The sequence below is a fragment of the Chiloscyllium plagiosum genome, chromosome 17 (assembly GCF_004010195.1).
Source record: "Chiloscyllium plagiosum isolate BGI_BamShark_2017 chromosome 17, ASM401019v2, whole genome shotgun sequence".
In the NCBI taxonomy this organism is placed as follows: domain Eukaryota; kingdom Metazoa; phylum Chordata; class Chondrichthyes; order Orectolobiformes; family Hemiscylliidae; genus Chiloscyllium; species Chiloscyllium plagiosum.
In genome coordinates, this window is record NC_057726.1 from 33,275,931 (window position 1) to 33,292,206 (window position 16,276).

General features: G+C 38.6%; 1 protein-coding gene across 1 annotated transcript in view; it reads left to right on the top strand.

Moving 5' to 3' along the window:
• zcchc14 (zinc finger, CCHC domain containing 14) overlaps positions 1 to 16,276 on the top strand; it is a 117,347-nt gene that overhangs the window by 27,104 nt on the left and 73,967 nt on the right. The window contains exons 3-4 of the mRNA XM_043706822.1: positions 6,824 to 6,897; positions 9,359 to 9,430. Coding sequence (XP_043562757.1) covers positions 6,824 to 6,897; positions 9,359 to 9,430 — 146 coding nt within the window. The remainder of the gene's footprint in view (positions 1 to 6,823; positions 6,898 to 9,358; positions 9,431 to 16,276) is intronic.

The window sequence follows — 16,276 nt, forward strand, 5'->3', positions numbered from 1 at the left end:
ATAAGGAGCTCAAAGCTGGGATACAATTATTCATGTGATCTTTGAAAGTACAGACAGGATGGAATGGCTTTGTTAGTATGAGATGGAATTAGTTTGTTAGCAATAAATGATCTTGGATCAGATGATGTGGAATCCATATTAATGGAGGTAAGAAATAACAAGGGGAAGAAGACATTGGTGACAGTAGTCTCTATAGACCCCCTAACACTGGTTTTCTGTAGGACAGAGAATAAATTGGGGGACAATGAAGACATGTAAAAGGTAGTACATTATTTATGGTGACTTTAATTCTCATGTAGATTGGGAAAATCAAATTGGCAGAGGTAGCCAGGAGGTAGAATTCATACAGCATATTTGGGATATTTTTCTAGAACATTATGTTATGAATCTAACTAAGGATTGGACTTTTTTGGATCTGGTAATGCGTAATGAGGCAGTAATAAGTGATCTTAAAATAAGAGATCTTCTGTAGAACAGAGACCATAATATAGTACTAGTATGTCTTTGATTTGAGAGTGAGAAACTTTACTCAGAAACAACTGTGCTAAACTTAAATAAAGATCATTGCAAAGGACTGAGGGCAGAGCTAGCTGGATTGGACTGGAGAAGAGATTTAGTAGCAAAAAGTAGAGGAACAATGCAGACTTTTTTAAAAAAAGTATAGTTCGTGACTTGCAATAAAGATATATGGCAGTGAGGAAAAAGGATTCTAGGAAGTACATAAACTGACCATTGCTAACCAGAGAAGTTAAGGACAATGCCACATTGTATGCATTTTCTTTCAATTTGATAAATATTAGTGGTCAACCAGATGACTGGTAAAATTTTGAAATCTAACAAATGACAACCAAATAAAGTAAAAGAGAATGAAAATTAACTATATGGTCGAACGAGAAAGTACTAATAGCATTCCAAAAGTACTAAATAATAGCATTCTAAAAATACTAAATAATCATGGGGCTAAGGAATGGGAGGGATTCCACTGACAGCAATCTTTCAAGAATCCTTAGCTTCTGGAAAAGTCCCAGAGGTTTGTCAAACTGCTAAAGTTAACACCCCATTCAAAAAAAAGAAAACTGACAAAATTAGTAGCTAAAGACCAGATAGCTTAACATCTTTTATTTGGAAAATTATAAAGGATGGAATAGAGATTGCATTTAGAAACACAGGGTACATAATGTAATCAGTGTGGCTTCATGAAGAAGAAATCATGCCTGACACATTTATTGCAATCTTTTGAGCAGATAAGGGGGAAGCAGTATTGTAATATATTTGAATTTCCAAAAGGCTTTCGATTTGTTACTGCACATAAGATACTTAATAAGCTAAATGTGTGGGTAGTATATTAAGACAGATAGAGGACTTGCTAACTAATAGAAGACAGAGTTGGATAAAGGGAGCATTTACTGGAAGGCAACCATTAACTAGTTTGATGCTGCAAGGATCCGTGCTGGGAGAAGAATGTAGAAAAGTGAAGCGAATGGGCAAAACCTTAGAATATAATGTGGGAAGATGTAAGGTTATGTGATTTGGCAGAAAGAATAAAAGAGCTGAATATTATTTAAATAAGGGAAGATTTCCAAAAGCTGTGGCACAGAGGGATTTGGAGTTCCTAGTGCATGAATTTCAAAAAGTTAGCATCCATGTTCAGCGATTAATATGGATTGCAAATAGAATGTTGGCTTCTATTTCAAAGAGATGGAGGATTTAAAAAAAAGCGAGTTCTTGCTAAGACTATGCAAGAGGCTAGACAGACCAAACCTGGAATATTGAGAGCAGTTTTAATCCCCTTATCCTTAGAACGATAACATTGGAGGCAATCCAGAGAATTTAGGTAGAGATGAGAACTTTGTCTGAGAGTGATGAATCTATGGAATTCTTTACCATAGAAGGCTGTCAAGGTTATGTCGTTAAGTATGTTCAAACCTGAGATAGACACATTTTTAATCTGTAAAAGAATTGAAAGTTATCAGATAAGACAGGATAGTGGAGGATTATCAGATCAACCATGGTCAAACTGAACAAAGCAGATTCGATGGGGTGAAGGCCTAAAATGCAATACAGCCTTTTTGCGTGTTCATTCCATTTTTGTCAAGCAAACACTCTACAATAGCCACAGACTAGCTTGTTGCTTTGCTGTATAGTTTGTTGCTGAATTAGGTTTTTTGTGTTACTTACATTAAGAGTAATGTTACTGGACTGTCTAGTGCCCAAGTTAATGTTCTGGGGTTAGGAAATTGAATCTCAGTATAGCAGATGGTGAAAGCTAGCCTAATGATGACCATGAAACCCATGTTGATTGTTGTAAAATAACACCTGGTTCGTATCAAGAGATGAATTTCTGATCTGCAAATAATTATAGAAACATACGAGCAGTAGTAGGCCATTCAACCCCTTGAGTCAAGATTAGAGTGGCACTGGAAAAGCACAGCAGGTCAGGCAGCATTTGAGGAGCAGGAAAACTGACATTTCGGACAAAAGCCCTTTATCGGGAAAGGCTGCCTGACCTGCTGTGCTTTTCCAGCACCACTCTAATCTTGACTCTAATCTCCAGCATCTGCAGTATCCACTTCTGCCCATTCAACCCGTTGAGCATATTCTGTTATTCAGTGAGATCATGACTGACTTGTGGCTAAACTTCATATACCTGCATTGAGCCCATATCACTTAATACCTTTGCTTAACAAAAATTCATTTATCTAGGATTTAAAATTAACAACTGATCCAGCATCCACCTCCATCTGTGAAAGTGAGTTCCAAATATCTACTGCCCTTTTGAGTGTAGAGTTGCTTCTTAACATCTCTCCTGAATAGTCTGAGAATTGGGCTCGACCATGTCCCTCTAGTTGGTGGAGGCAATGGCCTAGTGGTATTATTGCCAGATTATTAATCCGGAGACCCCATAATTTATCTGGGGATGTGGATTCGAATCCTGTCATGGCAGATTGTGGAATTTGAATTCAGTGAACAAAGCTGGGATAAAGAGTGTAATAATGGCCATGAAACTGATGTCAAAATTGTTAGAAAAACCCATCTGGTTCATTAATGTACTTGAGAGAAGGAAACTGTTATTCTTACTTGCTCTGACATACGTGTGATTCCAGATCCACAGTGATGTGGTTGACTCTTAATTGCCCTCTCAATATTTCTTGGGCAGTAAATGCTGGCCTAGCCAGTGACAGCCACATCCGATGAAAAAAAAATTCTAGAATAATACAACCAGTGGAAATAGTTTATTTACCCTGTCTTTTCCTGTTAATATTTTGAAGACAATGTTGTATATAATGTAGCTATTATTATTAGTCAATAAAAGTGAGAATTGACATATTAGATCAGCAAAACCAACTCTGTGTACTGATTGTGTAGGCATATGTTTTTGTTGTTCCATTCAGTGGACCCATCATTGCTGTGCTAACTGGCATACATTAGCTTATATAGTGCCTTGATTTTAACATTCTGCTGTATGTTTCAAATTTTTTTTTGTTGCCTTGCATTTCTCATTTCTGTTGTCTCCTACAGCTCTCCAACCTCCCAAGATATGTGCTTTTTAATTCTGGCTTAATAACTTTATCAATGATCTTTCCTTTGTTGTGATTTTTACTGATCTTTCTTTGCACAAAGTGAAATCACAAATGTGCTAGCCTTGCTACTTGGACAGAATACAACCAGTGAAAAGCAGAGGTGGTCCAGAGACGACTACTATTCTCTAGGCCCCTAACTTATGGGTCCATGGTGGAGACTTATTCCTAGGTTCCTGCTGTCTTCTCTGAATCCCTGACACAGACTCAACCTTCTAGCAAATGTTGCTCCAAGGTTCTTGCTATTGCTATGCTAACTCCTTCCTCTTTTATACGATCAGATACTTCTTTCGTAACCCTGTAAATGTCTCTGGTCATGTGCTTTTTGCTGTATAAATCTATGGATTATTTGGTCAAGCTACTTATTGGTCTGATTACCTACCTGTCTGAAGTGTGTATTTCTTTTTCCTAATCACTTGCCCATTTGGAGTGTTGTGTTATGTTATCTTGTGTGCTTGTAGCTGTGACCTTCTATTCTGGTTTCTGACGACATGGCTGTTCCTCATACTGGTTTAGGCTTTAAGTTATTACCTTTAAATGGTAATTTTTCCTATAGCATGTTGGTTAATTTGATCAAACTAGAGCTATACTTTCATAATGGTGATCTACAACCTTCAGCTGCTCGGGCCCTCTGCTTTGAAATTTCCTTCCAACCACCCTGGCCCCCCCTCTCTTTTTTTAAGATGCATCTCAAAACTTGCATTTTGGACTACTATTTCTGTAATTTGTACTGTAGTCTGCCTTGGAATGATTTGCACCACTAAAGGTAGTATGTAAATGAAAATTGTTGTTGGTACACAGCCAAATTTTAGACTACATGTCATATCCAGTGTTATGGACCAAGCCAGACCCCCTCAAAACATTTCAAGAAGGAACCTAGACCCTAACTTTTCTAGCTCTTTTAAGCAGGAGTGATACAGTTGGTCAAAATACCTCTGTTTTAAACAAAACAATTTATTTACAGTGCACAAAATGAAACACAAACAAAAGAGATCAGAATAACCTAACCTATCTGAAAACCCAACAGACTATCCCAACTTAATGCTGCTATTCCAAATGCATGCAACAGTCCCCATAAACCCTCCCCCTTGGCAAAAAGGAAAAATCAGATAATGATTCTTACAGGAGAGAGAGAGGGTAGAGAGATTTAGCATGGAACCTCCTTCCACTGTAACTGTTTCTTTGGATTTCCCAGCTTAAACTGACCAGCAGCTCTAAACGGCCAGACTGCTAAAAACAGGGAACAGCTGAGCTGGGACAACTGGCCATGCCCTTTTCTTTGTACAAATGTTATTTTTAAAAACTTTAAAAAGCTGCTTCAAGTAGATAAACCCAGACATCTTGGAACCCATGACTTTATGACCCCTCTGGAAAAAATCAAGGACAACATAACCTTGTTAAAGGAGCAGCATTGTCACAAGGGCAAACAGCGATGCCTTTTATCCAGTCGAAAAAGTAGTTATAGCTGGTGCACCTTTTCTTTGTGGGTTTTTAGTAGAGCAATTTTAAATTAACTATTTCGGAATTATTTAAAAGGAGAAATTGCTGGTGAAACTTGCCAGGTTTCCTAATGACTTTGAAGAGAGAAGCGGTGTTAATGTTACAAGTCCAATATGACTTCTCTCGAACTGAAGGAAGGTGGAAATTTGATGGGTTTAATGTTGTTGAAAAAGGGGGGAAGAGCAGGTAGAACAAGAGAGAAGATAAGGAAAAGATTAGATCGGACAAATTAAAAAGCAAACATGTCACAGAACAAAAGGCAAAAAGTGTGGTAGTAATTATAGTGAAGAAACTAGTAATTGGTCCAGGGCTGTTGTTAGTAGCAGAATAAAGATCATATACGGTTGGTGCAGTGGAAGAAAAATATTAAAATGGAGAACAGAATCCATGAAGTTGTTGAAATCAGAAGGCTGTTGAATATCTAATGGGATGTGTTGTGCCTTCAGCTTGTGTTGGGTATTACTGGAACACTGCAGCAGGCCAGGACAGAAATGTGAGCATGAGAGCAAGATAACGTATTGACATGACAAGTGACTGGAAGATCAGAGTCCAGCTTGCAGACTGAGCAAAGGTCTTCCACAAAGTGGTTTCTCAGTCTGCATTTGGTTTCCCCAGTGTAGAAGAGACCAGAGTGTGAGCTGCACAGACAGAAAGCTGGTGAAACAGAAAGAAATACACGGACATTGTTGCCTTCACCCCAAAGGAGTATCTGGGGCTTTGGACTGTGACACTTGGTGGTGTAATGCTGGTAATGGAGATGATGGAGGACGAATAAATAAAACTGATAGGTGAGCAGTGAAGATTAGGGGGAATCTTTTTGTAATTCTGGGAAAGGGAGGAAGGGGTGAAAGAAAAGTTTTGGAAAAGGGTTGGTCATGGATGTCCATGTGGGTATCATTGATTGAGAAAAAAGTAAGGCATTTTGGATGCATTGTTGTGAAAGGTAACATAATTGGAATAGATGTAATGAAGACCAAGAAACTAGAAGAATGGAATGGAGCTCTTACTGAAAGCAGGGTGTGTGAAGGTATAGTCAAGATAGCTGCAGGAGTCATTGAGCTTGCAGTGAATATAAGTGAATAGCCCTTTCCTGGAAATGGAGTCACAGATGTTAGAGAAGCAAAGAGTAGGATGGTTCCGGTGAAGGTGACAGCATGCGAGAAATTGAAGAAAGTTGGTTTTCGATGCCACTCTAGATGAGAGCAGGAAGTGGCACTGTTACAGCTGTCGATCTATCACCTTTTGATATTCCATCTTTCGTGTCCTCAAATCTTTTACTGGCATTTTCTTTTGTTCCACTTATCCCTCTGTTTTTCAATGCATAAAACTCAAGTTACCAATTGCTCAGTTCTGAAGAGTCATATTGGATTCAAAGAATCTCTGACTTCTTTCCCCAGTGATACTGCCAGATATGCTGAGTTTTTTTATATCAGATCTTGATTATTTGCAATGTTTTACTTGGAATTGCAGATTGTTTCAAATGAAGGTGAGCCTTTCTGTTAGATATTTTTAAGGTGACATTTTTAATACTTCTCTTTACGGAAGACATTACAACAAATGGATATTTGACACAATGCAACTGTTTACACTTCTCCTGAGTAACTCCTCCAGTAATATGTACAAGTTTTTAAAGTAACTAGTAACGTTTTAAAGTTTCACATACATGATAGTAATACCTTGTTTGTGACAAAAAACTTGAGAAAAAATATAGTCTATGCAACTTAAATATTTTTCTCTCTCTGCAGTAACTATTGAGAGGATAGATGTAAGAGGATTACAACACAAGAAGAATGAGAAGACTGCTGAATATTACTTTGAGGTGCCGATTTCTATTATTTAGATTTGCAACGAGCAAAACACGTCACTTTCATTTCACATTGTATATCATATGTAATGCCAATATTTAAAGTAGAATTTTAATTAACTGCCATACAATGGAGACCAATTTGGTGCAAAACGGAAATTTTCTATTTTTCAACTACTCACCTCTGTCAGCAATATTGGATGTCACCCAGAGGTCCCTCTATAGTTTCTGTGTGCCCAGTTTTGTTATTTTGCCTGATTTTTTTTATAAATATATTCCGGGATATAGGCATGGCTGACTGGCAAGCATTTCTATCCCATCATTAATGGCTCTTGAGGTAATTTGTCAAAGCCTACCTACACACTGATACAAGGCCAACTGCTGCACTGCACTGTCACCTGTACCATTCTTTTAAGTAGATGTAAATTTCCATGCAAAGTGGAATCCCTACCATTAAGAAAGAGCTTACTGCTACAAGCAGTAATTTGGCTGCTGCAGCACCGGACTGGGTGGAAGGCGAAAAATTTACTCGCTGATGAGTGATTTTGCTGTCAAGCTCTCAGAACTTTAGAGGTGGGTCAGATTTCTTAATCATAATCAGTGGGAACCTGCTCTGCATTCATTAGCATGCCTTAGATGCTGATTAACACCCCAGCCCACTGGAATCAGAATCACAAGCACAATCTTGTTAGACAGAACTAGCAAATACATCTGCTCAAAAATCTGTCAAAATTTAAAAGACATCAGCCTTGTGGTGTTGACTTCTTAAACATCATCATTACCTTGGCTCCTTCAAAAAAAAGCCATTGTTATTGCATAAATGCTTGCAGTATTGGGATTGAAGTTGCTCCATGTTCTCAGCTTCAGAAGTCCCTCAGTCATTTGCAATCTGGCTTGCTGTTGTTACTTACTTTGAGCATTTGGAGTGAAACCTGACTGATAGGCAAACAGGCATGATCTCAAGAGGGGATTTAATTCAAAAGGCCATATTTTGTAATTGTGCTGTGGTTCCATGCAAGCTTTTGATGAAAAAGCAATCCGATGTGTATATTCTCCTATTTTTAATTAAAGGTTTTCATCTGACTGAGGATGAAGGAAACATATGAATTAAATGCAGAAGTAGATCATGGAACTGGGCCCTTGAGCATGCTGTGTCATTCATTTTAATCGTGGACGATCTGTTTATGTTTCAAATTCCACATTCCTATCTACTCTGATAACCTTAGATGTTTATTAGGCAACTGAATCAATCAACGAGGAGAAAGTGAGGACTGCAGATGCTGGAGATCAGAGCTGAAAAATGTGTTGCTGGAAAAGCGCAGCAAGTCAGGCAGCATCCAAGGAGCAGGAGAATCGATGTTTCGGGCATAATCAATCAACCTCTGTCTTAAATATATTCAATGACTCTGCCTCTCAGCCTTCTTGGGCAGAAAGTTTGAAAGCTCCACAACCCTGCTGAGAGGAAATAATATTCCTGACTCTCCCGTAAAAGGGTGACTGCTCATTTTTAAAATACTGCCTGTAGTTCTGAACTCATCTACCAGAGGAAACATCATTTGTGGATCCACCTAATCAAGAGTATTCAGGATTTTAATGCTTAATTAAGTAACCCCTCACTCTTCTAAGCTGCATTGAAATCAAGCCCAGTCTATCCAATTTATCTTCATAAGACAATCTGTTTGTTCAAGTTATCAATCTAGTAGACACCCCCTGAAATGCCTGCAGTGTATTTACAGCCTTCCTTAAATAAGGAGACCAAAATGTACATGGCATTCAAGATGTGGTCTCGCCATTGTTCTCACAAATACTGAAGCATAAGTTTTATATTTTGACTGTTCTCAATTATTTTGAATTTTTCTAACTAACTAACTATCTATAACCAACTCAATGGTCAAGTCTAATTCCTTCCCCACAATAGACATCAAACTAACTGGCCTATAATTTCCTGTTTTCTGAGAATCTCCCTTCTTGAGTAGTGCGTCTATGTTTGCTACTTTCCTACCTGTAGAACTTTTCCAGAAGCTAATGAATTTTGGAAATTAACTTCAATGCATTTACTACAACATAAGCCACGGTTTTTAAGACTCTAGGATAAAGTCCATCAGGACCCAAGTTTTAGCCTGCAGCTCCATCAGTTTGCTTGGTACCTCTTCCTGCTGATTGTAATTTCACCACCTTCCTATCATACTTCTACTTCCTGATTTTACTATAACTTACTATTGCTTGAATTTATTTTGTATGCTCGATAATGAAGTGAAAGGTAAAATATTTCTTCATTGTATATAACATTTCCAAAGAATCGACTAATCCTGTTGTCACTGTCTGGAGGACCAACGTATACTTCCTTTATTCTTTCTACAGTTATCTAAAATTTTGGCCTTCGGTTTCAATATTTTCCCATGCAGATTCAACTAGTGATTTCAAATCTCTATTTTGTTTGTGTATTCAAAATATATATTTTAACTCTGATACTCAGGTCCTGTGGTCAGATTCTTCAATGACATTCATAACCAAGACCTATCGGGAACTGAGAGAATTTCTTTTAAAGGTAAGTGAGCCGAGGGTTTATGGCATGGAATGCAATCTCTTTATACTTCAAAAGCGGAAAATTAATTACTGTTTCCATTATTTAAAAATTGTGACTTCCAGTTGTCATCAGCGTTGCTTTTTAAATCAGTTAATAGTATTGATACTTTCCACATCATGCAGAATGGAAAGAGGGAAGGAAAAAGGTGCTGCATGGACAAACCTGATATGAGATGGTATAAAACCTGATGTTTGATGCCAATGTTTCAGGATAAAGATAATGCATTTCAGTTATTTCATGTCATTATGTTACAACAACTACCTTCTGTGATGAATAGAGAAAACCATTTGTGATTTCAGCATGCTATTACTACAGCTGTTCTTTAACAACTGGAAAACTTCACAAATAAAATGCTACTTTTCCTGGGTTTGCCATTCAATATGAATTCAGTTTAAAAGCAATGTAATATTTTTGTTTAACATTCTGCCTAGGCATTTGGAGAATTCATCAAAATATTTCAAAATGTTCAATAGCAAAAACATGTATACTGTATTAAGGATATATGGTATTGGTTTCAGCTATCATAAATCTCTATTACCTCCATTCACAAATTTTACATACTTAATAGTTTCAAAAAAATCAGTTTCTACAAGAAACAAATACAGAAATTATTCATTTGGCAGATAGATTTTATTACCATACTTGAGCACGTTTATTTAGTGTGTCAGAATAACTTGGGGTTGATCTTATTTGCATCAAATATTCATTTTAGTCTTTTTTAATTCACTTTTGGGACTTGGGAATCGCTTTATTACCCACTGAATTTGGATGCTAGCTTTTTGTGATTTAAAATATAAATAACTTTTTTCTTGTTTTTCATTGTATGAAAATCTTTTGGGACTGCTTTAGCCACTGTATTTGAATTTTATTTTTGCAGGCACTGTCAACAAAAATTGTAGTGCAAGTATTCAATTGAAGCTGAGAAATTAGAATTGGATTTTGTTCCCCAGAATTGCTCTGATTTATTTTTTATCCTCTTTAATGAAGACAAAGACAAAATGTTTGTTCATTGCATATATCATTTCCTTATTATCGACTAATACTTTCCTGTTGTTACTGTCAGGAGAGCAAACACTGGCTTCATTTCTAGAGTTACATTGAAGTTTGGTTCACCCATAGAACAATGCTTTCACTTCTAAATTTTGGTTTGAATCTCATTTGGCTGGGTCGGGTGAAAGATTATTAGGGTGCTATCATTGTTGGGATATTTTCTGACTAGTTATCGGTAATTTTAAGTCCATAACACTATCCCTGTTGGAGTTTGAAATGGAAAAGATACGGACAACAAAGTTGACTCTTAAGATGGAATAAATCTGTGTGAAAGAAGATTTTCAGTATGCTGAGTGGAATAATGTTGTAAACCTAAACTTTGTAAATCTTTTTATGATCTTTATTAAACTATAATATATTGAAAAATCTTCCCTATTGTTGAGTCCTGCCGAGCACCTAGCCCATGCTGTACATATTGCATAAAGAGAATATTCCAGAATGTGTAGCAATTTAATCACATCCTCTCCATAAATATTGACGAGGTAATGTTTCAGAGGTAACCGTTCATTAGAAAACCCTTGTAAAAGATTTCTGACTGGTTTGCAGAAAGTAGGAAATATTTAATTCTTCATCGGTAACTTCTTTCGGGGGATAGATATAATAAAATCCAAAAATATTGCTGTAATTCTAACTGTTGTTTGGCTATTTTTGTCTTAACTCTAGCTAGAAGTGAAGTTTGATAGTTCACTGAGGTTTACACTGTAATTAAGTCGAACAAGCGAAGAGCTGAGAAGCATGGCTGGATAAAGCAATTTTATCATGTGAATTTTGGCTCCCTCTGGAGGTTTGACCAAATGCAGTCTAAATTAAATCTTTTGCTCCAATGACTTCATTATTTTCAGCTGCCATTTTCTTTCTTCACTCATTTCAAAATGAGCAGCGTAAAGTAATGAGGATAACATAACATTTAAAATTACGCACATTTAAGTTGCTGCACAAATTTATTTGATTGCAGGGGATACTGAATATATTGTGGACAATTTGTTTGATGTGAAAATGTATAAGGTACATGGGGTGAAAAGATAGATAGATTTTAGACCTTTAAAGAATGAGCAACTTGTATCAATTTTTGTAATTTTTGAAGTGTCCTTGTCCAAGTGAGAAATCTCTTAAATGGTCATGAGGTGGGGAAGATGGTCTACAAGAATGGATTTTAAGATTATTTTTAAAATGTAAAAAGATAAGTAGAGAATTGTGGAGGAGTTACAGAGAAATTCACCATTATAGGTAACTGCTGTCCCACCAATATCCAATAGTCCATGGAGGGGGGACACTACCTCAATGTGGTGAGAGATTTATGTACTTTAACAATCCCTCAATGCACTTCAGAGCTCCAGACTCCTGATATAGAGTCATAGAGATGTAAAGCACGGAAACAGACCCTTCGGTCCAACCCGTCCACGCTGTCCAGATATCCCAACCCAATCTAGTCCCACCTGCCAGCACCCTCCAAACCCTTTCTGCTCAAAAACCCATCCAGATGTCTTTTAAATGTTGCAATTGTACTAGCCTCCACAGCTTCGTCTGGCAGCTCATTCCATACATGTACCACCCTCTGCTTGAAACCGTTGCCCCATCCAGATGCCTTTTATATCTTTCCCCTCTCATCCTAAGCCTATGCCCTCTAGTTCTGGACTCCCTCACCTGAGGGAAAAGACTTTCTCTATTTATCCTATCCATGCCCCTCATGATTTTATAAACCTTTATAAGGTCAACCCTCAGCCTCTGATGCTCCAGGAAAAACAGCTAGAGCTGTTTTCAACTCCTCCCTGTAGTTCAAATCCTCCAACCCTGGTAACATCCTCGTAAATCTTTTCTGAACCCTTTACAACATCCTTGATGTTTCACAACATCCTTCCAATAGGAAGGTGACCAGAATTGCTGGCCTAACAAATGTCCTGTACAGCAGCAACATGACCTCCCAATCCCTGTGCTCAATACTCTGACCAATAAAGGAAGGCATACCAAACACCGCCTTCACTATCCTATCTACCTGTGACTCTACTTTCAATGAGCTGTGAACCTGTACTCCAAGGTCTTTGTTCAGCAACCCTCCCTAGGACCTTACCATTAAGTGTATAAGTCCTCCTAAGATTTGCTTTCCCAAAATGCAGCACCTCGCATTTATCTAAATTAAGCTCCATCTGCCACTTCTCAGCCCATTGGCCCATCTGATCAAGATTCCATTGTAATCTAGGTAAACTTCGCTGTCCATTACACCTCCAATTTTGGTGTCATCTGCAAACTTACTAACTGTACCTCTTGTGCTCACATCCAAATCATTTGTATAAATGACGAAAAGTAGTGGACCCAGGACCGACACCTGTGGCACTCCACTGGTCACAGGCCTGCAGTCTGAAAACAACCCTCCACCACCCCCCTCTGTCTTCTGTCTTTGAGCAAGTTCTGTATCCAAATGGCTAGTTCTCCCTATATTCTGACATCTAACCTTGCTAACCAGTTTCCCAGGGGAACCTTTTTGAACGCCTTACTGAAGTCCATATAGATTACGTCCACCTCTCTGCCCTCATCAATCCTCTTTGTTACTTCATCAGAAAACTCAAATCAAGTTTGTGAGACATGATTTCCCATGCACAAAGCCATGTTGACTATCCCTAATCAGTCCTTGCCTTTCCAAATACATGTGCATCCTGTCCCTCAGGATTAACTTGCCCACCACCGATGTCAGGCTCATCAGTCTGTAGTTCCATGGCTTGTCCTTACCGCCCTTCTTAAACAGTGACACCATGTTAGCCAGCCTCCAGTCTTCTGGCACCTCACCTGTGACTATTGATGATACAAAATCTCAGCAAGAGGCTCAACAATCATTTCCCTAGCTTCCCACAGAGATCTAGGGTACACCTGATTAGGTCCTGGGGTGCTGATCAGGTGTACCCTTTTATGTGTTTCAAGACATTCAGCATTTGATCCTCTGTAGTATGGACATTTTTCAGGATGTCACCATCTATTTCTCTGCATTCTATATTCTTTTCCACAGTACATTCATGTTCTTTTCCACAGTAAACACTGATGCAAAATACTCATTTAGTATCTCCCCCATCTCCTGCAGTTCCACACAAAGACTGTCTTGCTGATCTTTGAGGAGCCCTATTCTCTCCCTAGTTACCCTTTTGTCCTTAAGATATTTATAAAAACCCTTTGGATTCTCCTTAACCATATTTGTCAAAGCTATCTTTTTGCCCTCCTGATTTCCCTCTTAAGTATACTACTATTGCCTTAATATTCTTGTTAGGATTTATTCAGTCTATCTTGTCTATACCTGATTCTTTTTTTTTCACCAATGCTTCCTTCTTTTTCTTCACCAATCCCTCAATTTCTTTAGTTGTGAGTGTAGTGCTGGAAAAGCACAGCAGGTCAGGCAGCATCCGAGGAGCAGGAGAATTGACGTTTCGGGCATAAGCCCTTCATCAGGACTACGCTGTCGACTCTGATCTCCAGCATCTGCAGTCCTCACTTCTCCTCCTCAATTTCTTTAGTCATCCAGCATTCCCTACACCTAGCAGCCTTTCCTTTCACCCTAACAGGAATATATTGTCTCTGGACTCTTGTTATCTCATTTCTGAAGGCTTCCCATTTTCCAGCCGTCCCTTTACCTGTGAACATCTGCCCCCAATCAGCTTTTAAAAGTTTTTGACTAATACCATCAAAATTAGCCTTCCTCCAATTTAGAACTTCAACTTTTAGATCCGGTCTATCCTTTTCCATCACTATTTTAAAACTAAAAGAATTATGGTCACTGGCCCCAAAGTGCTCCCCCACTGACACCTCAGTCACCTGGCCTGCCTTATTTCCCAAGAGTAGGTTAAGTTTTTCACCTTCTCTGGTAGGTACATCAACATACCAATCAAAAACATTTCTTGTACACGCTTAACAAATTCCTATCCATCTTAACACTATGGCAGTCCCAGCCTATGTTTGCAAGTTAAAATCACTTACTATAATCGCCCTATTATTCTTACAGGTAACTGAGATCACCTTCCAAATCTGTTTCTCAATTTCCTTCTAAGTGTTATGGGGTCTATAATACAATCCCAATAAGGTGATGGCAACAAAGTTTTGGGTGAGTGTCCGGAAAAGTGTAATTCAAAGAAATCCTCCCTTTCAGAGCATATGAAAGAAGATTGTCTCTGTCTCTGTCTCTGCTACAGGGTGTGAAGAAGGAAGAAGCTCTTGTCATTGTGGTCATCTGGTTACTGAAATTTGATTATCCCATCAATATTGTATGGATAATGACAGAGCCCCAAAATTGCCTTGTTAAACAAAGTAATGGGCAGGTATCTACCAGGATTTGTTTACCTCCTGAGGAGAGATGCTGAATTGGAACTGGAAAATTAATTCTGAAAAAATGTCTTTGGACTTAACTGTTTCTTTCCCCACAGATATTGCCAGACCCACTGAGTTTCCCCCGCTTTTTCTATTTTTATTAAGAGAATTGACTACTGGGATAGGACTGTGAGCCTGGGAGTCCCGAGTCAAGAATTTGCACACAGGTGATTGCTGCACTAATAGGTCATGTCATTGGGCAGTAGCAGCAGTTCTGTAAAAGACGCCTCTGCCCTCCCCAAATTTGGTGAGGCTAGAAAAGGAGCCATAGAAATAGACTGCCCACTTCTCCTGGCACATCCTGCAGAATCATCATCTTTGTGATCACGGTCCCTAACAGCAACTGCTCAACAACCAAACAAGTAGCAAAGTCCTGTGATGTCACTTTTAGACGTTTTCTCCTGTCCTTGTGCCCTTTGTTCTGGTGTGGCTTCATCAAGAGGAGGTAATGCTTGATAAATTGGTTAGAATTCTTTGAGGAGATAACAAGCAAGTTAGACAAGAACCAGTGAACGTGATTTATTTGGTTTTCCAGAATACTTTTGACAGGAGGCTGCTAAACAAAATCAGAACCCACGGTGTTATCAGCAAAGTACTGGCATGGATAGAGGATTAGCTGACTGGCAGGAGGCAAAGAGTGGGGCTAAAAAGGGGTCTTTTCCAGGATGGCAGTAGTGGAGTTCTGTAGGTGTCAGTATTGGGACCACAAATATTCACATGTTATACATTTAACAATCTGAATGAAGGAACTAAGGGCATTGTTGCTAAGATTTCAGATGTCACAAAGGTAAGTGGAGGAATAAGTAGTGTTGAGGAAATGGAGAGGCTACAGAAGGATTTGGACAAGTTGTGAGAGTGAGCAAAGAAGTGGCAGATGAAATACAATATGGGAACGTGTGGGGTTACGCACTTCGGTAGGAAGAATAAAGGCATAGACTATTTTCTGAATAGTGAAAGGCTTTGGAAATCTGAAGCTTAAAGGGACTTTCATGAACATTCATTCGGCAGCTAGGAAGGTAAATGCAATGTTAGCATTCATTTCAAGCACAGGGATATACTGTTAAAGTTATATAAGGCTACAGCCAGACTGCATTTGGAATGTTGTGAGCAGTATTGGGCCTGTATCTAAGGGAGAATGTGTTGGCCTTGTAGGTGATTGAGAGAAGGTGTACGAGAACAACCCTGGGGCTGAAGAGCTTGTTATATGAAGTGGTTCAGGACTGGGCCTATACTCGATGGTGTTTAGGAGGATAAGGCAGGGATCTCATTGAAACTTACAGAATATTAGGCCTGGATAGAATAGATGTGGAGAAGATACTTCTACTAATAGGAGTGATTAAAACCCGAGGGCACAGCCTCAGAGTCTAGGGCCCTGTAGCACTGAGATGAAGAGAAGTTTCTTCAGCCAGAAGA